We start from the raw sequence: 26,921 nt of genomic DNA on the forward strand, positions 1-26,921 counted from the left end.
TTATACACAGAAAGATAATATGTAATGTAGAAGTAATATTTGTTGTGGATGTGATTCGAAATTTTAAATTAGATGCCTGAGAATTTTATTTAATTGACAGGTTATCTTTCCAATTGGAAGTCTGTATTTTTTTTTATAATTTATTATACAGTTTTTGAGAAAGAGCATGATGTAGTAGATGAAATTGTAAAAATCTGGGTTTGTTTCTTTCTTGCTATTGTGACCAAAGTCACTGCTTTGAACCTTTGTCTCTTCATCTGTTACATTGACTTGACTGCTGCTGCCCTTGCTACATTATTTTAAGGGTCAAGCAAGACAATATGTATGAAATTAATTATAGTTAATATTATATTTTACTTAAAGGATTAAAAGAAATATCTGAATGTTTAAAGAATGGTAATCTCTTTAAATGTTTATTTTCAGAGTTCTTATTTTTTTTTCCCCTTCTGAAATTAGTACCAGCCATCGCTCAGAGAAAAGTGAGATAAGTATTGGTGAAGAGATAGAAGAAGACCTTTCTGTGGAAATAGATGACATCAATACCAGTGATAAGGTATGGTGTTCTGCATTTCCCATAGAGTGCTTTTTTTTTTTAACCTATTTGTCGATTTACTGTAAAGCTTCAAAATTCATACTAATTAGTAGAAAAACAGTTGAAAATTATGAAAAGTCATGACAGAGACCTGGCTCGAGTTTATAAAGAATGTCTTTGATGAATGTGTAAGATTGGTTTTGGTTGTCACTTCCTTTGGTATGCAGGTCTCGCTGCTGAAGTGCCTGAGGATTATTCCTGGGGCACTGGGATTGCTGTGGATTAAGAGGGATCAGGGTGGGTCAGGCTTAGTGAGAATTGACCACCTGGTGCCATAGGTGGAAGTCAGTATAGGGCACTGTGATCACAGGAGGAAGCTGAGCCTGGAGTGCAGAGAGTGTGGTCATCTTGGCCAGTTGTGACATCTGAACATGCAAGCCAGACTGGGCTAAAATCCACAGGAGACAAGACAGTAGGCCATAAAGTTAGAGTCCGTATTTGAGATCCAAACTTTACCTTTTTATGTGGGTGGAGAACAGAAGATCCTTCGATGGTGAGCTGTAGCATTGCAGGGTCACCTGTCAGTACCCACTTCAGGCTGTCCCCAGCTCAGAGGAGTCTACCAGTCAGGTTGGAGGTTGCCATGGCTGGGTGGGGACTTGCTTTCCAGAACAAGGTGGGATTCTCCAAGCGCTGTGATTGTCACACAGGGAGAAGGCCTTTGAGAGAGGTAGCATTTACAATGCAACCACACAATCTAAGTCAGCAGCATCCGTGTTTGCATTCTTATTCTTTCATATATTTTCTTAGTTAAGCTTTAACCTTTGACCCTCAGTTTCTTTACTTGTAAGATGGAAGTATTAATACCTATGTGATAGGATTATTTTGAAGGTTAAATGATAATATATAAAGCATTTCTCTAATTCCTGATGTATTATACCCTTAAAATTATAAATTTAGCTTTCTCTTTTCACCCTGCATCATCCTAAAGAGGCCTGAAGAATGTTGCTTTAAAGTTATACCAAAGAAACTATGAAGGATTCTTTAAATATGAGGGAGAGGACTCGAAGAAATGACTGTTAAACTAGGATTTGTGAAATGATGTGGGTTGAAGAGGAGGTGTGGCATCCCTTTGCCATTGGGGGCCTTGGATGGCGTCCAGGAGTCTGGGCTTTGTTAGACTGCTTCTCACTGGGTCCTACTCACTGGGTTTGGCACATCAATGTTCCTAGGAGTTTTCACTTAAAAGCTTAAATTTAGATAATTTTGCCATTTACATAGATTGGACTTTGACAGTCACTGTACTTCATCAGGAAGCATTTTCTAAAGCCTTCTGTGTAGAGAATTGCTACTGGGCACCTGGGGAACACAAAAGCATTTGTATTCTTTGCAGTAAGAATACAGCAGACAATCTGGTCACCTTTCAGCCAAGGTGACCAAAACCAGTGTCCATTAAGCACCTACTATTTAGAGAGCACAGGGCTGGGGATGTGGGGGTGTGAGGAAGGAGATAGCCCAGTGGAATGGGCAAGTTCTGTAAGTTCATCACATCTGGGTTTGAGTTCTGGAGCTGCTACTTACCACTCACAAATTTGGCCAAGTTATTTAACTTTTTTTTGTTTTTTTGTTTTTTTTTAGACAGAGTCTTGCTCTGTTGCCCAGGCTGGAGTGCAGTGGCGCTATCTCAGCTCACTGCAAGCTCCGCCTCCCGGGTTCATGCCATTCTCCTGCCTCAGCCTCCCACGTAGCTGGGACTACAGGTGCCTGCCACCACGCCTAGCTAATTTCTTGTATTTTTTTATAGAGACAGGACTTCACCATGTTAGCCAGGATGGTCTTGATCTCCTGACCTCGTGCTCTGCCTGCCTCGGCCTCCCAAAGTGCTGGGATTACAGGCGTGAGCCACCGCGCCCAGCAAGTTATTTAACTTTTGGGGCCTTGGGTCTCACATCTATTTTGCAAGAGAGATGGTGGTAGTGAAAATTAGAGATAAGCGTGTAAAGCATATAGCTCAGTGCTTAGCAGAATAGGCATTCAATAAATGGTATCTAATACTATTGTTCATTGTAGTCACAATAGACATTTCTGTCGTAGGCACAGATATAGACTTGTTCCCTCAAATTTATGCAGGATCAGAGAGAGAAAAGCCATGTACACAAACATAGGAAAATCAAGATAAAAAGTGACAAGTGCCATAAAATGCCAGTCATTCATGGGCCATGAAAATTCAGAAGCAGGAACTAATATTTGACCGGGATTTTGAAAGATGACTCTGACTTGGTTCTGCGAGGGCTGAGGAGGAACATGGTAAGCTCCATGAGAACAGAAGGGAGATCCCGGGACGTGTCAGTGCTGCCCTGATTCCAGAGCTTCACTGGAGGGTGCTGTGTGAAGAGACAGAATGTTGGGAGGAGCAGGGTTGTTAGAAGGTGACTTTGAACCAGAAATGACAGAGGATGAACTAGGAGCAGAGGCCCTGGGGAGGGTAGTCTCTGCACGGGAGCCAGCACGAGCAAAGACATAGGTAGATGTTGGAGGAAGAGGGCCACACGTTCCTAAGGGACAGAACATAAGTGTGCATCCCAGGTTTCTGTTAATGCATAGCAATCTAATGCAGCAAACGTGAACATTTACACTTCATAAAACTTTTCAAAATCTTACAAGTTCCCGTCGATTTGTATGAAGCTTGCTATCACAGGGATCCTTTGTTTCCCTTTCAAGACTCAAAATGTACGTTTTAGATATTTTTATTTTGTGATGTAAAATATATTTTTATAGTTTTGAACTAAGTTGGTCACTTTGAGTTCTTATTCTAAAACTAAGGCATGAAAGCCGCCTTTATTAGTTTTGTTTTTGTTTTTGTTTTTGTTTTTGAGACAGAGTCTCACTCTGTTGCCTAGGCTGGAGTGCAATGGCTGGATCTTGGCTCATTGCAGCCTCTGCCTCCTGGGATCAAGCAATTCTACCTTAGCCTTCTGAGTAGCTAGGACCACAGGCATGTACCACCATGCCCGGCTAGTTTTTGTATTTTTAGTAGAGATGGGGTTTCACCTATGTTAGCCAGGCTGGTCTCAAACTCCTGGCCTCTTGTGATCCCCCCGCCTTGGCCTCTCAAAGTGCTGAGATTACAGGCGTGAGTCACTGTACCCGGCGGAAAGGCTTTATTAAATAGCCATTTATTTCTAGTTAGCTTTTGTTCATTCAGTTTTCTTTCTTGGTAGCTACTTTAAATGAAACTGTTCTTCTTGGAAGTTTCTGGTTATTACTGTGGTCTTTTCTTTGCCTTAAAGCAAAACTAAATTAATGATCTCCAATAACTGAATTATCTAGATTAAGATCGTTTTCAGTCCACGATTTTTCCTGTATTCACTCTTGTCTGTAGTTTAGCATTTGTATTAATACAACACTCAATTACTTTGTAAACGAGATGGAATACCTTACTGATTTCACTCTGTAATAATGATGGGAAGAGAAAATTACAGTTCCAAGGTATCAGTTTGTTTTACAGTCTGTCTGCAAGCTTTTCTGACTTTTCAGTTTTTGTGTAAATTGGATTTGAATTGAATGCATAAGAACTGTAATTAAGATTCCTAATAATTTTCTTTGTGAGGTAGTTTTACAGCAGGACTATGTTTGGACCAAGAGAAAGGGCAAGGACTTATTTGTTGAAAAGGATTTTACTTATAACTTAAATTTCTGAATATCCGAAGAATAACAAAATGAGAGGATATGTGGGGGGCAGATGAACAGACAAATAAAAGCATCTCCCAGTATCTCGGGATGGAACTGTTGCATCTCTACAAGATGTTCCTATTCTTGTGCGTTATTATCTGGCCCAGGTGTTGGCACACTTGTTCTCTAAAAGGCCATGTAGTGAATATTTTAGGCTTTGCAGGCCATAACTACTCCACCTTGCCATTGTATGGAGAAGACAGCCATAGACGATGCCTAAGAGTGTGTGTGTGGGTGTGGCTGTGACTGTCCCCTGGTCTGTTGCCACAACAATGAGTCTAGGTGGGACTGGGAAGGTTGGGTTCTGTCCTTGTTCAGCTGTCAGTGGGACCTGCCCAGCTGTATGTTCTATATTCTGGAGCCTGTATCTTCACCCGTGGTTTTTTCCTTACTTAAGAAATGTTTTCCCAGCCTGCATTATGCTTACATATCTATTAATATTTCCTTTCTCCATTATCATGAGTTGTTTATACAAATGAATAGATATAAGTTGGCTAATAGGTTAACTTTCTAGTTTACAAGTAGTTTAAACAGAAGTAAAAATGAGTCGTTTCTTACAACACTTTGTGAACCCGGGGCTGGGAGTCTTGAGACTCCATGGGCCGTCCTGTCTGCCCTTCTGTTTTCACTTCAGCCTCCAAAAGGACTCATGATCTGGCTTCAGGTGGCACAGTGTTAAAGTGTGTCACACCATGTCGAGTTTGATGTTAGAAACTTAACGTTCTATACCGTCATATGAAAACATAAGAAGGGATAGTTTCCAAATTATACATTTTAATGAATTTTCGTGAAATTTAACGTGGGTAAATTATGGTTTTAGAGTTAGCAATTCATAGAGTGATACTTCCTGTGAACAGAATCATACATTGGGACTATGCTCAGGTAAAGAAGTTTAATACAGTTTTTCACTAATTTGTTTCTTAGATTAAATTGGAATAATGTCTAAGATGTGTTTTATTTTAAATTTTCACTTGAAATATTTGAGAATAATCATAAAACATTGGGCTCTAAAGATTGTACTAACTTAGTAGACATGATTTTAGGCAAATCGCTTCTCAACACAGCTTTAAATATGAGTTGGTTTATGAAGTATAAAGTAATACTTTAATTACAGCAACAGTTTTTTTAATTTTTAGTTTTTTATTTCTTATTTCCATAGGTTTTGGGGGAACAGGTGGTGTTTGGTTGCATGAATGAGTTCTTTAGTGGTGATTTGTGAGATTTTGGTGCACCCATCACCCTAGCAGTACACACCGGGCCCAATTTGAGCCTTTTATCCCTCACCCTCCTCTCATTCTTTCTCTGGAGTCCCCAAAGTCCATTGTATCATTCTTATGCCATTGCATCCTCATAACTTAGCTCCTGCTTATTAATGAGAAGATGTGATGTTTGGTTTTCCATTCCTGAGTTACTTCACTTAGAATAATGGTCTCCAATTCCATCCAGGTTGCTGCAAATTCCATTATTTTGTTACTTTTTTTTTTTGAGTCGGAGTCTCGCTCTGTCACCCAAGCTGGAGTGCAGTGGTGCAATTTCGGCTCACTCCAACCTCTGCCTCCTGGGTTCAAGCGATTCTCCCGCCTCAGCCTCCCAAGTAGCTGGGACTACAGGCACCCGCTATATTGTCTGGCTAATTTTTGTATTTTTGTAGAGACAGGGTTTCACCATGTTGGCCAGGCTGGTCTTGAACTCCTGACCTCAGGTGATCCGCCTGCCTCAGCTTCCCAAAGGGTTGGGATTGCAGGCATGAGCCACTGCGCCTGGCCTATTTGTTCCTTTTTATGGCTGAGTAGTATTCCATGGTATGTATATACCACAATGTCTTTATCCAATTGTTGATGGATGGGCATTTGGGCTGGGTTTCATGTTTTTGCAATTCGGAATTGTGCTGCTGTAAACATGCGTGTGCAAGTATCTTTTTCATATAATGACTTCTTTTCCTCTGGGTAGATACCCAGTAGTGGGATTGGTGGATCAAACAGTAGTTCTACTTTTAGTTCTTTAAGGAATCTCCACGCTGTTTTCCATAGTGGTTGTACTAGTTTACATTCCCACCAACAGTGTAAAAGTGTTCCCTTTTCACCACATCTTCACCGACATTTATATTATTTTTTGATTTTTTGATTATGGCCATTCTTGCAGGAGTAAGGTGGTATCTCATTGTGGTTTTGATTTTTTAAAATAACTTAAGACTACTCACATTCTGACACTTAATTATTTTCTTTCTTTTGAACAACAAAGCTTGATGACCTCACACAAGATCTGACTGTATCCCAGCTCAGTGATGTTGCGGATTATCTGGAAGATGTTGCATAGACACAAAGAAGGAAGTATTCTAATTAACAAGGACAGAGGACTGACCGGTTCCATTTTTTTTTTCCCAGACAATCATTCAGCTGGAATGTCTGCTCTCTATTGGTGCCTTGCATTTCAAAAACACTGCAGATATTTTTTAAAAGTAATTTTCATTTTACTAAACAAAATACTTCCTATTTGAGCCCATGTGTGGAAGATTTAATATTCTTAATTTAACTGTACATTTCTTTATGGAAATTGATTATCTACACTCAGTTTCATTACAGGGAAGGAACCCATGAAAACATCAGTGTTAAGAGCATGATGAAGGGTGTCAATAAAGCCGTAGGATCGCGCAACCCTTTGTGTGTGTGGCTGCTGGTACGTGTGATCTTTGAAAACCTTGGCTTTAGCCCTCTGGAATCAGAGCTTACCCACCATAGTATATTTTGATATTAGGTGGTTCTACACATAGTTGGCAAAATGACTTGGTAAATTTGTAATGCTGAAGTATATTAGTATAAGTTAAATTTGATGTGTCAACTTTATTTTGTATTTCCTTCCATTTGGAAGGTTTGTTAGACCATTAAGGTTATATTAAAGTACTCTTGTGTGTGCTATTTAGTTTTGCTTGTTTTAAAGAAATCTAGAAGTGGTTATGAGTTTTAATTCATAGAATTGTCAATAACATAACATTTGCAATCGTCATTCCTCCTGTTATCCATGTAAGCAGCTTTAGTCGTAGGTTCTCTTCATTATAATTTATTATTTGTAAAGATTCCTTGAAACATATTCAGTACCAAAATGCATCTGAAACCATTAAGCAGTGCTTTTATTTCAGATCTGTAAGTTAATTGTATTAAAATCCAAATTGGAATGAAATAGTAGTAATGGCCTAAGACCATGTTCAGTTTGACAAGCTTTATATACTGTACATAATTTCATTGTAACCCTTAAAAATAGAGCCAATAATAGAATTTCCACAGTCTCATTTATACGGTTAAAGCATTATTGCTATTATGTAGGTCACGGATGTTTATAATACTAAAGTATTTTAAAATGCGCAAGTAGAAAAAACAGTAGAAAGTGATGCATGCATATTTATATATAAGTAAAGCTAGGATTGTGCTGTTTTTGCACTTTATAATTTCAGTTAAGTTGCGGCTTTTTACTACAAGTTACCTTTATTAGTAAAAGGAGCAAATTAGACCTAATGCATTGATCTCGGTTAAGTGAGCAGACTGCATGACTTGTGTAATGCCAGTTTCTCATTTCATATTAGCCTAAATATTACAGAAATTACTCCTTGGGCTCTAAAATGTAGAGGAAATGAAAATGTAAGGATTAAGGCTGTGTAACAAAATCTGGCTTTTTAAAATTTAAGTGAAGCTGAGCTGTAAACATCAAGAGGAAGTAGGACATAAACTGGGCCGGTACAGCCTGGAAGCCCTGTGTATTTCTGCCCTCCGTCTGTGAGCTGCTATCTCAGTCTCCTTCAGCTCTTCATGTCTTAGTAAACAGCACCACGTGCAGATGTAATCTTGTTGCAGTCCCCCAGTGTGGTTGTCATAAAATGCATTTCTTTGTAAGTCATCTCTGTAAACAGTCACTTTCTAAAAGCACTATAGTTCTGGTCCCCTGGAATCTGGATCACATGTATGATTTATTTTTAATATTTGATAGGAACTAGGTTTCAGTGAAATGATTTGAAAGCATAGCAGGATGTGGCTTTTTAAATTTATGAAACTTTCGAACAGTAGCAACTGAAATTTGTCACTTTTCTGTTACGCAGAGAATCAGACCTTTTGATAATATTTGGGAGGGTAAAAGAAATATGCCAAATATGAAACTTTTCTGTCAGCACTACATACATCACATACATCTTTTTTTTGCAGGGGGCGGGGGGGACGGAGTCTCACTGTGTCACTCAGACTGGAGTACAGTGATGCGATCTCGGCTCACTGCAACCTCCGCCTCCTGGGTTCAAGCGATTCTCCTGCTTCAGCCTCCTGAGTAGCTGGGATTACAGGTGCACACCACCACGCCCGGCTAATTTTTGTATTTTTAGTAGAGATGGGGTTTCACCATGTTGGTCAGGCTGGTCTTGAACTCCTGACCTCGTTCCTGCCTTAGCCTCCTAAAGTGCCGGGATTACAGGCGTGAACCACCGCACCTGGCCAGTACTACATCCATTTTATTGAATAATTTTGAATGACTTAAAGTTCAACTATGAAAAAGCTTTCTTTTCACATGTACTTTTTGATTAGGTATTATCAACTTATGAAACTTGAAGATGCGAAGTGACAGGTTTTGCATGTGATGAGTGTTTTCTGTTTAAATATTGAAATATTAACCCATTAAATACATTTTTATGGTAACCTGTGTTTTACAGTGGAGTTTTAAAAATGCTAGGTCTTTCATTTTATTGATAACTACAAATGAATAAAAAGCATTTATTCTCTTTGTTGATATTCGGTTGTGCTTTTATACTTTGTGTTGGATAACAACCTGTGGGCAGTTGTGTAGATGCCATTAGTCCCTGCCTCATGCTTGCCCACAGCTCTTCCTCCCTTCCTTACTTCCCTCTCCTGCCCATGCACCAGAGCTGTGCCAGCCCACTGCCGCACAGCCTCTGCACCTGAGCTTGCCAAAGCCCTTCCTGTCTCAAGGTGTGATATTTGCCCCTCCTTGTCTGGAATGTCCTTCCCCTAGAACTGCATGAAGCTGGTTTATTTCAGTCTCATGTTCAAAGACGCTTCCAGACCTAAGGGAGATGTCCATTCTCCTCCCTGTCCCTGCCCCACCACTTGCATTTATTTACCCCTTTTATTTTATTCATCTCAGCATACTCTGAAATGGTCTTGCTTATTTTGTGTGTGTGTGTGTGTGTGTGTGTGTGTGTTTTTAACTATGAGCTCATGAGAACAGGGATTTTCTTTTAAACTGCTGTGTACCTGGCACAACATTTGTCCCCTAGTATGAGCTCGGCATCTTTGGGGCTGTAAACAGGCTTGAGCACTGACATGGGGCCTGGAGAATGTGGTTTCTGGCTAGGCAGCTGGGACAATCTACAAAATCTGAGGGGAAAGCTGTCCTTACCCTAAACCTGGAGAGGTCCCTAGGTTCTAGTCTGCAGGAAGGGAATCTGGTTCAGGAGAAGGCCGTCCTGTGAATTTGCCCCACCCACCAAGCTCAGCTGGAGCAGGGCCTCTGAAGGAGGTGCCCTCTGTGTGGCTCTGCTGTGGTGTTGGTTCGTGAAGGACATGGGAGGGGGGCAGGACAGGAGAGGTAGCTCTTCCTGGAGAAAAACACACCCAGCCCAAGTTGGAGCCCTCCTGTGGCATTGGGTGGAGAGGATTCCCGCCATCAGTTCTCTGTCCATGGGTGCTAGTCTCACCCCTGCCCTCCGAGCAGTCCGTGCTCCCAGTGTCCCTGTTCTCTTTTTTTTTTTTTGAGGTGGAGTTTTGTTCTTGTTGCCCAGGCTGGAGTGCCATGGGGCAATCTCGGCTCACTGCAACCCCTGCCTCCTGGGTTCAAGTGATTCTCCTGCCTCAGCCTCCCAAGTAGCTGAGATTACAGGTGCCTGCCACCATGCCCAGCTAATTTTTATAATTTTTTTGTAGAGACGGGATTTCACCATGTTGGCCAGGCTGGTCTCAAACTCCTGACCTCAGGTGATCCACCCTCCTCAGCCTCCCAAAGTGCTGGGAATACAGGTGTGAGTCACGGCGCCCGGCCTAGTCTTCCTGCTCTAGGAAGGGACATGTTTGGGGAGGAAATCCAGGGCAGCTACCTTTGTGAGTTGTCCTAATGCTGCGTTCAGAGTTCCACACGTTCAACAAGCATCTGACATTTAAGGAAAATGAATAGTATGTCATGAAAGACAGATGAACAAAGAACTGATCTTGAAGAAAATGTAATCAGGAAACGAGATAATTTAAGAACAAAAACCTGTGAAGGACTGAATGTGTCCCCCAAAATGTGTATGTCGAAACCTAATCCCACATAGGATGGAATTAGGTAGGGCCTCTGGAAGTTGATGAGATCATTAGCGCCCTTATAGGAGGCCCGGGAGAGCTGCTTTGCCCCTTCCAGCGTGTGAGGACACAGTGAGGAGGTGTTGCCTATGAGGAAACAGGCCCTCCCAGATGGTGAACCTGCCGGTGCCTTGACCTTGGACTTCCAGCCATCTGAGCTGTGAGCACTACACTTCCATTCTTTATAAATTATCCAGTCCAAGGTACTTTAGGAACCTGAATGGATTAAGACAAACCTGATTATGCCACTCCGAGATTTGAGGTAACATTTGAATCTAAAAGAGGCTGTATGAAAGAGGTTATAATAAAAATGATTTTTGACTAAAAAATTGTTGGCCTAAGATAATTCAGTAGCAGGGCTGAATAATGGGATGACCCAAAATCAGTAAGCTCAAAGGCAATTTCAAAGAAATCTTTATGTTTAGCAAGAAGACCAAGATGACAAGATGAGCCAAGAGACTTGGCCAGAGGACTCCAGGCTGACAAAGTTTCCCCGAGGAAGTCAGACTGGAAAAGTGTCCTCAGGTTCAAGGAAACCTGGGTGTGCACTGGGTGAATGAGAGTGGCAGACAGAAGGAAACAGCAAGGCCTCTGAGGTAGGAGGGACAGCGTTTTTGAATGTGAAATTTATGCCCTGATACATGTTTTTAAAAATGAATCTTGCTGCCCTTAGAAAATGAACCCCCGAACAAGGTAAGGTCGAGCTGGCCCCTCGTGTCATCCGACTTTGCGTTGTGGCCCTGCCTGCAGAAACGTGTGCTCTGCTACAGCCCTGGGAGGAGGGGCCGCACTCCCAACTCCTGCCCCGCTTCTAGCACATGCTGTGCTTGGCCACTTCGCTGCCTGCTAGTTTAACAGCAGCACTGGGCAAGGTTTGCCCTCTGCACACCAGACCGGCTTCCCAAGAACCGGGGAAGAGGAGAGGGCATGCCTGGGGCCTGAGCTTAGTGGGCTGGGTGGAGGCAGGAGGTACTGCATGGAGGAGCGTGGACAGTGGTGTGTAGGAGGCCAGTCATTCTGCGGTTTTAGCTGGAGGTTTGTTTTTGGTAGTTTATAGAATCATCAGATTTGATGATGAAACTTTTTTCCGTAAATATTAAATTTTCAGACACTTGTATTTTTTTTTCTTTCTTTTTTTTTTTTTTGAGACTGAGTCACTCTGTTGCCAGGCTGGAGTGCAGTGGTACTAGCTCGGCTCACTGCAACCTCTGCCTCCCAGGTTCAAGCGATTCTCCTGCCTCAGCCTCCCGAGTAGCTGGGATTACAGATGTGTTTCACCATGACCGGCGAATTTTTTTGTATTTTTAGTAGACATGGGATCTCACCATGTTGGCCAGGCTGGTCTTGAACTCCTGACCTATGGTGATCCGCACCCCTCCCCGCCCCGCCGCGGCCCAGCCTCCCAAAGTGCTGGGATTACAGGCATGAGCCACTGTACCCAGCCCTGTATTTTCTTTAAAAACCAATTTTGGGCCGGGCACGGTGGCTCACGCCTGTAATCCCAGCACTTTGGGAGGCCGAGGCAGGCGGATCACGAGGTCAGGAGATCGAGACCATCCTGGCTAACATGGTGAAAACCCATCTCTACTAAAAATACAGAAAAAAAATGAGCTGGGCGCGATGGTGGGTGCCTGCAGTCCCAGCTACTCGGGAGGCTGAGGCAGGAGAATGGCGTGAACCCAGGAGGTGGAGCTTGCAGTGAGCCCAGATCACGCCCCTGCACTCCAGCCTGGGTGACAGAGCGAGACTCCGTCTCAAAAACAACAACAACAACAACAACAAACAACAACAACAACAACAACAACGAAAAAACGATTTTGGCATGTTTTATAAGTTGCCAGACTATTGGATATACCTCTTAATCATACTTTGTTTGAAATCCTTTGTGGTTTCTAAAGCACTAGTAGCTTTCTGAAAGGAAAATTTTTAATGAATGAAGCATGCTTCATCCTGCACATCCCCTCCTGCCCAGCACCCCTACTGCCCATGCGCCTCTCCTGCCCCAGCACCCCTACTGCCCCAGTGCCAGGCCTTTTCTAGCAGCTCTCATGGGTTCATCCCTGCTGCGGGCATTGCTCCAGCAAGGGGCAGTGCTCTCCCTGCTGGTAAGTGTTGGAACTTCACGTTTCCCTCTAGTTTTCTCTTTACATTTTAACATACACTATTATGTGTCAATATATTAATTATATATTAATTACATTTATAGAGGTTAGGTATATATGGCAGATCATATCTGAGCGTGAATTACATTCTCCAATATTTTTATTTGTCATGATTTATTGCAGGGTTCACTTATTTGATCTACCCCAACTTATTTAACACACATTTCCAAGAAAATATCCATCACACTAGAAAGAAAGAAAGAGGAAGGAAGGAAGGGAGGGAGGGAGAGAAGGAGAAAGGAAGAAAGGGAAGGAAAATGGAATGGAGGAAGGGAAAAATGGAGGGAGGAAGGAAGGAAGGGAAAGAATGAAGACAGCCATTTGTTCCTGCAAACCGAAACCTGTTTGTAGTAAGTTCTGGCAGAAGATGTGTTTCTGGAGTTAAACTACAGGCTTGGAAATGGAATTTCTTAGCCTAATTTCTAAATTAGAACTGCTTATGCAAATTAACACTCCGTACATTTCAACAAGCAGTTGGCTGATTTCTTCTGTCCACTCCACCTGCAGATGCAGAGGTGGCCCCATCCTGTGATGTGCCATCACATCCCTTTTCAGTGAAGGGCTTTGTTGGCTGCTGTGGGCATTCTCATGGCCTCTCCAGGGATGGCCTCCACTGTAGAGACCTATGTCACCAAGGCCAGGCCCTCTCAGGGGGCTCCATCCAACGACCATTCTGCCTCAGGGTAAGAGGCCCGGCCATCTCAGCCTGAGTCCATTCTGGCTCCAGAGCTCCCTGAGAGCTTGCCTGGCAAGTTACTCTTGCAATTCTAGCTTCCAGCAGGCGTTGATTTCTGGGGCACTTTTGATAAACTCCTGGCAGGAAACTCAATCTCTGGGGGTCAGAGTCCACTTCCTGGGGAGCCCAATCTGTGACCCCTAGGAGTGGGGACCATGGAAGCACTTGGCTGTCCAGCATGTGCTGAATAGGGGGTGCTGCCTGCAGTGTCCATGTGGAAACCTGGCTGGGAGAATGCCTGTGTGCTCTGCATGGGGATGTAAAGGTGTGAGCAAACCTTCTTCAGGGAGGGGATGTTCAATGCGATATTTGAACATTGGGACCTGAAAAACTGATGGGCTGATGGGGTCTGCCCATGATTGGCAGCCTTCATAGAATCACGAGGGAAGAGCACAGGCCACCCTAGACAGGAGGGGTCCCCTACTGGCAGGGAGGTGCTGTGGGGGCAGCAGGCACGTGCAGGAAAACGGAAAAGCAGAGTAATTGAATGTAAATCATGCAACTCCACTACAGTGGTTAGAAGCCTGGATGGGCAACTTGGCTGAGTGATGTTGGGCAAGTTATTTAATATCAGTATTCTCAGTTTTCTCATCTGTAAAGGAGATTAAATACTTCCTTCCCTTACAGGGCTGCCCTGGTCTTAAGTAATGCCTGCAGAGAGCTTAGCATTGTTCTTGGCAAGTCACTAGTACTCAGTAAATACTATTTTTATTAAGAAGGTAAGATTCACAGGACTTAGTGTCTTAACTAGATGTTGAGAGTAAGGAGAAGAGAGAATACTTTTCGGATGATTGTTCAGTTTCTGATGAATATCTGTTCCCCTTTCAAAACCTAATTCAGATGTCACTTCCTCCTCAAAGTTCTCGCCCCGTGCCGAGCTACTGTGATGTATTTTTATGACCTGGCAGCTTTTTTCTCATATCCCTGTTAGCGGTATGTGGTAAGAACATGAGACACAGAATCAGAAACCATGGATTTCTGGTCTTGACTCCACTACCACTCAGAGGAACCTCACGGTGGATGCCGTAAGTGTTTACACTGAAAAGGATTTTCACGAAAACCTGCATTTTCATTTCGTTCACAAGAGAATTATGAGACTAGAAAAACAACAATTCTTAGTATACCACAGACTGTGGTGCCTAGGAATAACAGACAAGCTTTAACTCACACGATGAGCATCTTTATTTAGCTCTGCTTTTAGATATCTGCATGATAAAGATGAGTGATCCAACATTAGAAATCATCTGGACATTAAAACTGAACTGTAGGCAGGTGTGGTGGCTCACACCTGTAATCCCAGCACTTACGGAGGCCAAGGCGGGCAGATTGCTTGAGCTCAGGAGTTTGAGACTAGCCTGGGCAACATAGTAAGACCCCTATCTCTACAAAAAATATAAAAATTAGCTAGGCATCGTGGCCTGTGCCTGTAGTCCTAGCTATTGAGGAGACTGATGCAGGAGGATCATTTGAGCTCAGGAGTTTGAGACCATTCTGGGCAATACGGTGAAACCCTGTCTCTACAAAAAAATGCAAAGATTAGCCGGGCATGATGGCACATGCCTGTGGTCCCAGCTACTCGGGAGGCTGAGGCAGGAGGATTGCAGGAGGTTTGCTTGAGCCAGGGAGGTTGAGGCTGCAGTGAACTGAGATTGCATCACTGCACTACAGCCTGGGTGACAGAGTAAGACCCTATCTCAGAAAAAAGAACTAATTGTAACAAACTATCTTTCAAATTATATCAAAACAGTGTTTCATAAATTCCTTGTTGCCCAGAGATCATGAGGAGCTCTTCTATGATTTGACAGTGCAATTACTGAAGGGGAAGACACCATGCAAATACATGGTAAAAATATTCAAATTATTACTGATTTGACACAAAATATTGATGTAAATAACATAAAACTGTAATATGCCATTATGATGACATTAATGAAAAATTGGTTAATGAATGTCATTAAAAGAGCATGTACATCACTCAATGTTCTTAGTCACTGAAAGTGTGAAATAGCCTCTAAACTCATATGTGGAAAAAGAACTTGAAAAAGATTTCCAGAAATGTGACAATTCTAGTACTTTCATGACATTTTAAAAAAGGGATTGTAAAGACTGATGAAACCCTTAAAACCTCTCAAGAATTAAAAATCATTTTTGATCAACAGAGTAAACTGATTTTTTATCTCTGTTGAAAGATATTTTTAAAATCATTGTCCTATGGAAAAGTCATATAGAACGTTTGCTGTTTAATGTAGCACAGATGTATCAAAAAGCCATGCCAGGCAGTTATAGATATCTTAGTTTTCTGGATTTTGTGACGTTTGTGGTATTTGTCAGATTTTTAAAATTTGTGATTTGTTGGGATTTGTTCCTCATTCACAGGTAATTTTATATACTTTTGTATTCACTTTCGAAAAGAAGGCAACTCTAAATTTTATGAACTTCAAGTGCTATAAAACAATTACCACAGTAAATTTTGAAAAATTCACCCCAAAAAGAAACCTTGTATCCATTGGCAGTAACTCCCTATGCTCCGCCATTCCTCTCAGCTCCCTGTCTGGCAACCACTTCCTGTCTCTTCAGAGTTGCCTCTTCTGGACATTACATATAAACGGAATTATACACTATGTTGCCTTTTATGACTGGCTTGTTTCACTTAGCATAATGTTTTCAAGAGTCATCTGTGTTGTAGCATTTGTCAGTACTTCATTTATTTTTGTTTCCTAACAATACTCCATTGTAGGGATTGACCACACTTTATCCATTCATTGGTTGATGGACATTTGGGTTGTTTCCACTTTTTCTGCTGTTGTGAATAACAGTGCTAAGCACATTCATATGCAGTGTTTGTGTAGATATATAATATGCTTTATTTTCTCTTGAGTACATAAAAGTGGAGCCTCTGGGTAATATAATAACTCTATGTTTGGTGTTTTGAAGAATTGCTAAATTGTTTTCCAAAGCAGCTGCACCATTTTATATCCCTACCAGCAATGCATGAAGCTTCCAGTTTCTCCACATCATCACGAATACTCCTTATTCTCTCTCTTTTTAGATATAGACATTCTGGCAGGTGTGACATTGTATCTCTTGTGGTTTAGATTTGCATTTGGAGCATGTCTTATGTGCACTTAAAAATATTAATATCTATTCTGCTGTTGTTGGGTAAACTGTTCTATAGATGTTGATATGGTTTCGCTGTGTCCCCACTCAAAATCTCATCTTGACTTGTAATCCCCATAATCTCCATGTGTCAAGGGTGGGACCAGGTGGAGGTAATTGGATCATGAGGGTGGTTTTCCCTACTCTGTTTTCATGATAGTGAGTCTCACAAGGTCTGATGGTTTTATAAGCATCTGGCATTTCCCCTGCTTGCACTCAGGCTGTCCTGCCACACTGTGAAGAAGGTGCCTTGCTTCTCCTTTGCCTTCTGCCATGAGTGTAACTTTCATGAGGCCTCCCCAGCCATGCTGAACTGTGAGTCAATTAAACCTCTTTCCTTTATAAATTATCAAGTTGCAGCTATTTCTTCAGAGCAGTGTGAGAACGGACTAATACAGGTGTTTTTTAGGTCTCGTTATTGTGTCGTTCACGTCTTTTATTTCCTTGTTGATCTTACTATTAGTTGTTCTATCCATCATTGAAAATGGGGCATTGGCCAGGCGTGGTGGCTCACGCCTGTAATCCCAGCACTTTGGGAGGCCAAGACCAGCAGATCACTTGAGGTCAGGGGTTCAAGACCAGAGTGGCTAACATGGAGAACTCCTGTCTCTACTAAAAATACAAAAATTAGTCAGGTGTGGCAGTGCGTGCCCGCCTATAGTCCCATCTACTTGGGAGGCTGAGGCAGGGGAATTGCTTGAACCCTGGAGTCAGAGTTTGCAGTGAGCTGAGATCATGCCACTGCACTCCAGTCTGGGTGACAGAGTGAGACTCAAAAAAGAAAAAAAAAAAAAAAAAAGGAAAGAAAATGAGACATTGGATTTGTAAGTTTCTGACAGGTTCATTTTGCCTGCTGCCCAGATAGAGCCGATTTATGAGGACAGGGAAATTGCAATAGAGAAAGAGTTTAATACACGTAGAACTGGCTAAACAAGAGACTGGAGTTTTATTATTATTCAAATCAGCCTCCACAAAAATTTGGAGGCTAGGTCTTTTCAAAGATAGTTTGATGGGCAGGGGTTTGTGTACTAAGAAACTAAATGTTTCTTGTGTACTAAGTCAGCTTCTGGGTGGGGGCCAGAGGACCAGTTGAGCCAAGAATTCAAGAGGTACAGGTTCACGTAGGGCCATCTGGTTGTCAGAAATGCAAAAGCCTGGAAAGTCATCTCAAATGTTAGGTTCTACAATAGTCAAGTTATTTATAGTAATTGGGAAAGTTGCAAATCTTGTGACCTCTGTAAAAAATAGGTGGTAATCTTTACACCTATATCTTAGCAGAATTCAGGCCCCTCACTTCCTCCTAACCTGGTAGCCTTTCATTAGTTTTACAAAGGCAGTTTAATTTTGGGGGGCAGGGCTATTATCATCTAAACTATAAACTATAATCATTTGTCCCAAAGTTAGCTTGGCCCATGCCCAGGAATGACCAAGGGCAATTTGGAGATTAAAGTCAAGATGGAGTTGGTTAGATCAGATCTCTTTCACTGTTATAATTTTCTCACTGTTAAAATTTACAAAGGCAGTTTCAAAATCTGAAACTTTTATTGTTAAATTATGTATTTATTCCTTTAGTTCTGTCATGTTCTGCTTCTTATATTTTGGAACTCTGTTGTTAGGTGCATACATATTTATAATTGTTATATCTTCCTGATGGATTGGTATTGTAATCACTGTAAAATACACTATTATCATTGTAAAATATTCCTTTTTATCTCTAGTATTTTTTGTCTGTTTGACTTAAAGTCTATTTTGTTTGATATTAGCATAGCTATTCTTGCTCTTACTGTGGCAATTTGTATGATACCTTTTTCTTTTAGCCTATTTATATCTTTGAATCTAAAGTTTGTCTCCTGTAGATAGCATATAGTTGGATAATTTTTAGTTCTTTTGATTGGATTGTTTAATTCATTCATTTTTAGCGTTACTATTGATATGGCTGGATTTGTGTCTGCAATTTTAATTTTTGTTTTCTATATGTCTCGTGTTTTTGTGGCTTTGCTTCTTCTTCTTTGCTTTCTTTTGCATTAAGTATTTTCTAGTTTAACAACTTAATTTCTTAAATTATTTTTAACTATATTTTTACGTATTTCCTTAATGAATGCTTGATGGCTCACAATCTCCTTCTCAGTTTATCAGAATCTACTTAAGTTTATACTAACTTATGTCCAGTGAGATAGAAACACATTTCTTCTTTATAGCTCTAGGTCCTCTTCACTTGTTTTTTGTGCTATTATTGTTATACTTACTACCTCTGTATATGTTACAAGCCCAAGAATATTATTATACTTATTTATATACTTTTATGTTTTTTAAAGAACCTGAGACTGGAAGTGAGGGAAATAGGGCGTGCAGGAAGGAAGGAAGAGGAAGGAAAAGTGTGTGAAAGGGGGCTCCACCTCCTTTAGTGGATACCCTGAGCTTATTTCCAGGGGCCTTTGTGAATTCCCAGTGACAACTCTTTGGAAGATGAAATCCCCGTCTTCCCTGCATCTTATTAGAGCAGTGTATCCTGGAGGACATTCCTTGCCTTTCACCAGGTGACCCTATACTGGAGGCAGAACTTCTCGATTGTGCGGATTTCAAAATGGCTCCACGTACTCATAGTTTTCATGACAGACTTCATTGCGATAGTCAAATACTGTTCCACTTACTGCAGTTTCCTACAATCTGGGTTTTGTTCAGTTGAAATTAAATAAATTTTATGCACAAACCTTTCATGGCTGTCTGCGATCTTTTAAAAAATGTGAACATGTACAGGATGATAAGTTCTAAGGATGTATGTTCTGCAAAGCCTCAGAGCAGGAAGTAGAAGTACACTTGTACATTGGAAGATGAATATGCTTTTGGAGTTTGGACTCCATTTTCTTTTTTTATTCTTTCTTTCTTTTTTTTTTTTTTTGACAGAATGTTGCCCTGTCCCTCAGGGTGGAGTGCAGTAGCACGATCTTGGCTCACTCCAACCCTGCTTTCCGGGTTCAAGTGATTCTCATGCCTCAGCTTCCCGAATAGCTGGGATTACTGGTGCCCACCACCACGCCTGGCTAATTTTTGTATTTTTAGTAGAGACGGCTTTTGCCATGTTGGCCAGGCTGGTCTTGAACTCCTGACCTCAGGTGATCCACCCACCTCAACCTCCCGAAGCACTGGGATTACAGGCATGAACCACCACGCCCGGCCTGGACCCTGTTTTCTACATTTTAGCACACATATTCCTATAGAGAGATGTACATAACCCACTGACATACCAGGGAACTTTTGAAATGTAACCTTTCAAAAACTGAAGCTTGAGAAACTTTGTTTTGTTGTACTCTGTATCAATGGAGGAGGCATATGTTCTATAATTGATAATAGTTAATGAATGTCTGCTGGGCTTCATTGACCCATACATTACCTTAAAATTAAATGGTGATTTCTTAAAGTCTAGACATTCCCTAGAAATGGGAACATTCTGAGTTTTAAGTGCTAAGTCAGAATAGGTGTTAAAATGAGCCTTTGGAAAAACAGTTTGTCAGTTTGCACACATCTATGTTTTAGGTGCAATAGCAAATAAACACAGTCCATGAACGAATGAGTGCTCATGGGAAATAAGAGGTGGTCTTATCTAAAGGGAAGTACTGTGGGCCATGGTCGGAATCCTAGGGTTCCGGATCCTGCCATGCCACTCGCTGGCAGCCTGGTTGGCTTCCCCGGGCTCCACCTTTCACCAGCGGGAGCGGAACTGTTTCTCATTGTTTCCACTCTGGGCTGTTGGAGCCCCAGGGCTCTCAGGGTGTTTCAGGGGGCTGTGGACAGGGAGAGGAACAGCACTTTTCCCCTAAGATTTACAAAGAGCAATTCTCCTTAAACAGCTGGTTTAGGGAAAGCTACTGGACTAAGTTCTCCCAGCCCCAGCTTTCTGGCACTTTAGAAACTGTCCATTTCCACCGAGTGGCTGGCCTCAGTTAGGACTGCAGTGAGCAAGCTGCCTGGATGGTGTGATCACCTGGGAAGGAAAGCAAAGCTTTCTAGAGAAGACCAGTGGGACCTCTGTGTTGCCAGCTGAACGTGTTCTGAGGTAACATCAAATCCTGATGCTCTGGCAGACCGTTCAGGCCTCTGTTAGAAGATAAGCGTGCCTGCTCATGTCTAGGGAAGCTGTGTTCAAAGTCAGTGAAAGTGATGACTAAAATTATATCTTAAAAGCACCTCCTCTCCCAAAATGCTAAAACTACTTTGTTTTTCTACTTCTAGGTCGGTATTTAAATCAGATCATCTACATAAAATAACTACTAGTAGCAAAAAGAAAAAATAGGTCATTTATCCAGCTCATATTTTCAAGTCAAACCACTTGAGTTGTGGGAGTGGTTTATCAGCAGCTATTTCCACCTCTTTGAAAAAGAGAAACAAAAAACATTGCCATGGGCTTAGAAAAATATTTGGCAATGCATCTCCTAAGAAACAGTGGAAAGCCTTTCATTTATTTTTCTTTCTTTTCTTTCTTTTTTTTTTGAAACATAGTCTTGCTCTGTCACCCAGGCTGGAGTGCAGTGGCGCGATCTCGCCTCACTGCAGCCTCTGCTTCCCAGGTTCATGTGATTCTCCTGCCTCAGCCTCCTGAGTAGCCGGGACTACAGTTGCACTACCGTGTCTAGCTAATTTTTGTATTTTTAGTAGAGGCAGGGTTTCACCGTGTTGGCCAGGCTGGTCTCAAACACCTGATCTCAGGTGATCCTGCCTGTCTTGGCCTCCTAAAGTGCTGGGATTGCAGGCGTGAGCCACTGCGCCCGGCCTACATTTATTTTTCTACTGAGGAAATAAGTTGAGGGCTTAGAAGACTTGGAAAAAAATATAGGTTTTTAGAGGAAAATAGTGTTTAAATGAGCAACTTTACAAGAACAATGATTTGGTTGATTTCTCGAGGTGAAGTGAAGATGGAGACGGAAAGTGGCAGAGCCCAACAGAATGTGAAAGACAGAATCCAGGGCCAGGAGGAGAAAGTTCAACAAGGAGAGGAGGAGCTGGAGACAGGGGAGGAGGAAGGGCAGGAGAGGACACGCTGGACATGGTGGGGGTGAGCCCACTGCGAGTCAGTGCTCCCAAGGGGAAAGAAAGCGAACAGTAATGGATTTCTGCCCTCATTGCAATAATTGGGGTTTTTTGGCTGCTCTTATCAGAAGGGGCTATCGACCGATATTGCTGCCATGGCATTCATGTGTCACCACCACACACAATACCCTTATCACTTCTATCAGTGATTGACTTTACTGTATTTATTAGTCACAGACGCCTCCTGGGAGGAAATATTCTCAACTGCACTGGTGTGGAAAAAATAATCTCTTCTTGTAAGGTGCTTGCTTCAGGACTGAATAAAATCCTGTAGACGTTCCACATCCTAGTTCTGAGAATACTGTAATACATATGGAATACAGTTATTCCTGAGTACCCATGGGGCTTGGTACCAGGACGCCTGAGGATACCAAGTCTCTCATATGAAATGGCATCATATTTGCATATAACCTATGCAAATCCTCCTGTGTACTTTAAATCTCTATTATGATATCTAATACAATGTAAATGCTATGTAAATAGTTGTTTATTGTTTTTTAACTTGTATTTTTTTATTGTTGTATCACCTTTTGTTTTATTCTTTTAAAATATCTTGGTCTATGATTGGTTGAATCCACAGATGCAGAACCCATGGATACAAGGGCTGACTGTATATGCATAATATATAGAAAGCATAATATATACAGAAATGAATGCTTAACAGATTATTTTTATAGGTGATGTTTACTTCCCAACCTAAATAATTTTCTAAAACTGAGTTGAAGATTTTCAGAATTCTCAGAGATTTATTTGTGTATTGAAAAAGGAGCTCTCTCCCTATATATATACATTAAAAAAAAATTTTTTTTTTTTAGACAGAATCTTACTCTGTCGCCCAGGCTGGAGTGCAGTGGCATGATCTCAGCCAACTGCAACCTCTGCCTCCTGGGTTCAAGCGATTCTCCTGCCTCAGCCTCCTGAGTAGCTGGGACTACAGGCATGTGCCACCACACCTGGCTAATTTTTATATTTTTAGTAGAGATGGGATTTCAGTATGTTGGCCAGGCTAGTCTCGAACTCCTGACCTCAAGTGATCTGCCTGCGTCGGCCTCCCAAACTGCTGGGATTACAGGCATGAGCCACTGCAGCCGGCCGCAAAACCTTAAGTTATATGAAATATTTAAATTATCTTGATAATACTTAAAGCCTTCCTGTGAGATGGAATATAGAGCCAAGCTGTATATTCTCAAGCTCTAACTTCCAGGATTCCTAATTGTTTTCTACAAACCATAGTATTGCAGACACTATTTAATATACCATATGTTCTCATGAGCATTTGAGAACATATATATATTTTCAGAATTAATAACTTTTCCTTAATTGTGTGGGCTTGAAGAAGTAGTAGAAATATAGGCCACCATAGAGTGCAGACCAGAATAGGAAGCCTTGCAGAAGATTATCTTGCCATTTCTCTCCAGGGTAGCTGAATTTTCCACTGTGGTTTGACTTCTGTGGTTTCAGAGCTAATGTGTGCACTGAGAGTGTGTACTATTATGTAACAGCAACCATACTGTGGATGTGCTTGTCTGTCAGTGCCCACTCATACTTGGATAAAGTAAAAAACCCTGGTTAATGAGCTGACTCAGAGACGGGTGCTCTCATTAATTGAATTTTCTTCTTAAATGAAATATTTGGAAACTTTATTATTGAATACATATTTAAAATGCAAGTACATTCATTAGTACACTTCATAATTATTCTTTAATGATTTAACTTTTTAATGACTTAAGACCTTTTATTAATCAGGGTCATCATCCTAAATATCAGTTATTGTTTAATACTTCAGCTGTTGCCATAGGAGAGAAGAAAATGTCCTGCATGAAGCCTCCCAAGGCTGCTGTTTCCCAGCTGTTAACTTGTTTGTGACCTTTGGGTTACCCTTAGTCCATAGAGAACGGGGGAACCAGGAGTGGGAAAGAGCCTGGGTGCTGAATTACTGTGTGGAGCAGATTCTCCTCCTCAGAAAAGCTGATTAGATGATTGGGTTTTTATGTGTGTAAGAAGGTTCTAGTGTGCTTAGTCACTGAGATTTTAACTTACACCTCAATTAGCATATATTTTCCATTTTCTAAGAATCATAAAATATCAGGCTAAATGTGTGCCAGGACATTCTCAGCAAAGAGAGAAGACATCAAGAAAACTAAGTGGAAATTGGAACTAAAAATTCAATAAATGGAATAGATTCTCACTGGATGGATTTGTTGATAAAAAGAGCCAAACTCTGTAAAATATTTGAAGAGGTTTATTCTGAGCCAGATGTGAGGGACCATGACCCATGACACAGCCGCAGGAGATCCTGAGAACATGTGCCCAAGGTGGTTGGGTTACAGCTTGATTTGGTACATTTTAGGGAGACAGAAATTACAGGCAAAGACATAAATCAGTACATATAAGGTTTACATTGGTTCAGCCCAGAAAGGAGGGACATCTCAAAGTGGAGTGGGAGGCTTCCAGGTCATAGGTAGATTCAAAGATTTCCTGATTGGCAATTGGCTGAAAGAGCCTAATGAGTTGAAGTCAGCAGAAATAAATGTTTGGGGTTACGGTAAGGTGGGTTGTGGAAGCCAAGATTCTTGTTATGTAGATGAAGCCTCCAGATAGCAGGCTTCAGAGACAACAGATCATCAGACTTTAAAAGTTGCCAGGCTCTTAGTTAAATCTCTCTGGATCAAAAAAAGACTGGAAAGGGAAGGGGACTTGGTACAGAAAGTAAAGGAATGAAATGGCCTCATAAAGATGTTTCTCGTCTTTGCAAGAGACAGTTTACAGGCCCACTTCAAAATACGTTGAAGAAATATATTTTGGAGTAAAATATTTTTTGATTTCTGGAGTAAAATATTTTTGATTTATTTCATAGCCTGCTATGTCATGTGATGTGGAATTTGGTATCTTACTGGTACAAAGAGCCTATTTTGTTATTCTTAAGGTCTCTGTTTTGCCTGGGTACGGTGGCTCATGCCTGTAATCCCAGTACTTTGGGAGGCTGAGGCAGGCGGATCACCTGAGGTCAGGAGTTTAAGACCAGCCTGGTCAACATGGTGAAACCCTGTCTCTACTACAAATACAAAAATTAGCCCTGTGTGGTGGTGGGCGCCTGTAATTCCAGTTACTTGGGAGGCTGAAGCAGGGTATCACTTGAACCCGGGAGGTGGAGGTTGCAGTGAGCCGAGATTGCGCCATTGCACTCCAGCCTGGGCAGCAAGAGTGAAACTCTGCCTCAAAAAAAAAAAAAAAAAAAAAAAAAAAAAAAGGCTCTATTTTATTGTTAATGCCAGTCAGCTGTGCCAGAACTTCAAAGGGAGGAGAGTATAATGAGGCATGTCCCCCTGCCCCGCCACTCCCCCTTCACATCATGGCCTGAACTACATTTTCAGGATTTTTTGGAATGCCTTTGGCCAAGAGAGGGAGTCCATTCAGTCGGTCGCAGGGTTTAGAATTGTATTTTTAGTTGACAGGTTCAAAAACACAACAAAGATAAAAGAGGAATGAGTCAGCTAACTTGAAGACACACCAACAAAATTATCCAATTGAACAACAGAGAAAGAAAACTAAAAAAAATGAACAGAACCAGATAATTTTGGATTACTACCAAAAGGCTTAGCATTTGTATTATTGGAATACTAGGAGGAGATGAGAAAGAATGAGTACAGAAGAAATATTTAAAGAAATAATGGATAAGAACTTTCCAAATCTAGCAGAAACGCTTAAACCTACAGATTCAAGAACCTCAGCACCCCCAAACAGGATAAATCCAAATAAATCCACGTCTAGATACATCAGGATCAAACTACTGAAAACTAGACAAAAAAAGTTTTGAGAACAGCCACAGTAAAATAATTCATTACTTATTAGAGAAACAAGGATTCAAAGGGATGCTGATTTCTCATTAGAAATCATGAAGACCAGAAGGAAGTGCTGAAACAAAGGAACTATCAGCTAGAATTCTGTATCCAGGGACAATGTCTTCCAGAAATGAAGGTGAAATCAAGATATTCCCAAATTAAGGAAAAGAAAGAAAATCCATTGGTAGGAGGTCTTTTCTAAAAAACTGCTAAAGAAAGTTTTTCAGTCAAAAGAGATGTGTTATCAGAGAAAAACATTAAACATCAGAAATGGTAGTTATATAACGAAATATAAGACTGTTCTCTTGGGTTTTAAAAATGATTATAATTTGATGGTTGAAATCAACAATTACAATATCTGTTGGGGTTTCCAATGTATGCATCGTATGTAGATGTAATATGATGAATTATTTTTACTCCTAACACTTCTGGCACTAAATACATGTTTTTGTTTTCACACCAGCAACCAATTCTCCAACTCGCTGGATGCCAACTAGGTGTCCAGCAATTCAATTTAATTCTGACACTGACTACCTAGAGTTAGTGTCAAAACCCACAGGTTAAGGGCCCAGTCCCACAAGAATGTCCCACTTCAAATTTTAATCACAACTTCCAGTTCTTCTACATTTCTGACCAACTGGCTCCAAATCGGGAATTTTCATCACCCCCCGCTCCTTGTGGTCAATCATTTGCTAGACCAGCCCACAGAACTCAGGGGAAACAGTTTATTTACCATATTGTTAAGTATGCAAATAAACGGCCAGATGAAGAGGTACATAGGGAAAGATCCAAAGGGGTCCTGAGCGTAAGAGTTCCTGTCTTCATGGAGTTGGGGTGCATCTCCTATCTGGAATGCGAATGCATTTGCTGACCTGGAAGATCTCCAAACCCTTTTACTAAGGGCTTTTTGAGGGCTCTCCTACAAAAACATGATTAATTAAATCTGGCCATTGGTGACTTAGTATCCACCTCCTCTCCCTTTTCCAGAGGTTGGAGGGGGAGGTGGAGCTGAAAGTCCAACCCTCTGATTATAGAGTTGTTTTGTCTGATAACCAGACCCCATCCTGGAGCCATCCGGGGGCCTACCAAGAGTCATCTTACTAGCATAAACTCAGGTATGGTTGAAAAGGGCTTATTGTCAATAACAAAAGATGGTTCTCCCACTCCTATCACTCAGAAAATTACAAGAATTTTAGGAGCTCTGTGCCAGGAACTGGGGATAAAGACCAAATATATGTTCTTTACTATATATAGCTGGGCACCCAGTTGGTGTCAGAAGAGTTGAAATATTGTTCACTGGTGTAGAAAAAGCCCACATATTTGGTGTCATACATGTTAGAAGTA

The 26,921-nt window shown here is 41.3% G+C and overlaps 1 protein-coding gene across 21 annotated transcripts in view; it reads left to right on the forward strand.

Annotated features, from left to right (window-relative positions):
- Positions 1 to 19,365, forward strand: part of CEP43 (centrosomal protein 43) — a 53,458-nt gene extending 34,093 nt beyond the window's left edge. For 9 of the 21 annotated variants that reach the window (XR_010158251.1, XM_054686489.2, XM_016956625.4 and 6 more), the window contains 2 exons: positions 457 to 553; positions 6,506 to 9,028. Coding sequence is in view for 13 of the 21 variants with exons in the window: in XM_054686489.2 (XP_054542464.1) it covers positions 457 to 553; positions 6,506 to 6,580 (172 nt within the window). In the remaining 8 variants the exon portion in view is untranslated. Of the gene's footprint in view, positions 1 to 456; positions 554 to 2,662; positions 2,840 to 6,505; positions 9,029 to 16,870; positions 16,966 to 18,965 lie in introns of those variants that run through there. The other 12 variants (XR_001718909.4, XR_001718907.4, XR_010158250.1 and 9 more) reach the window with 4 other exon arrangements.
- Positions 19,366 to 26,921: the final 7,556 nt, after the last annotated feature.

This window comes from Pan troglodytes, chromosome 5 (genome assembly GCF_028858775.2).
Source record: "Pan troglodytes isolate AG18354 chromosome 5, NHGRI_mPanTro3-v2.0_pri, whole genome shotgun sequence".
In the NCBI taxonomy this organism is placed as follows: Eukaryota; Metazoa; Chordata; class Mammalia; order Primates; family Hominidae; genus Pan; species Pan troglodytes.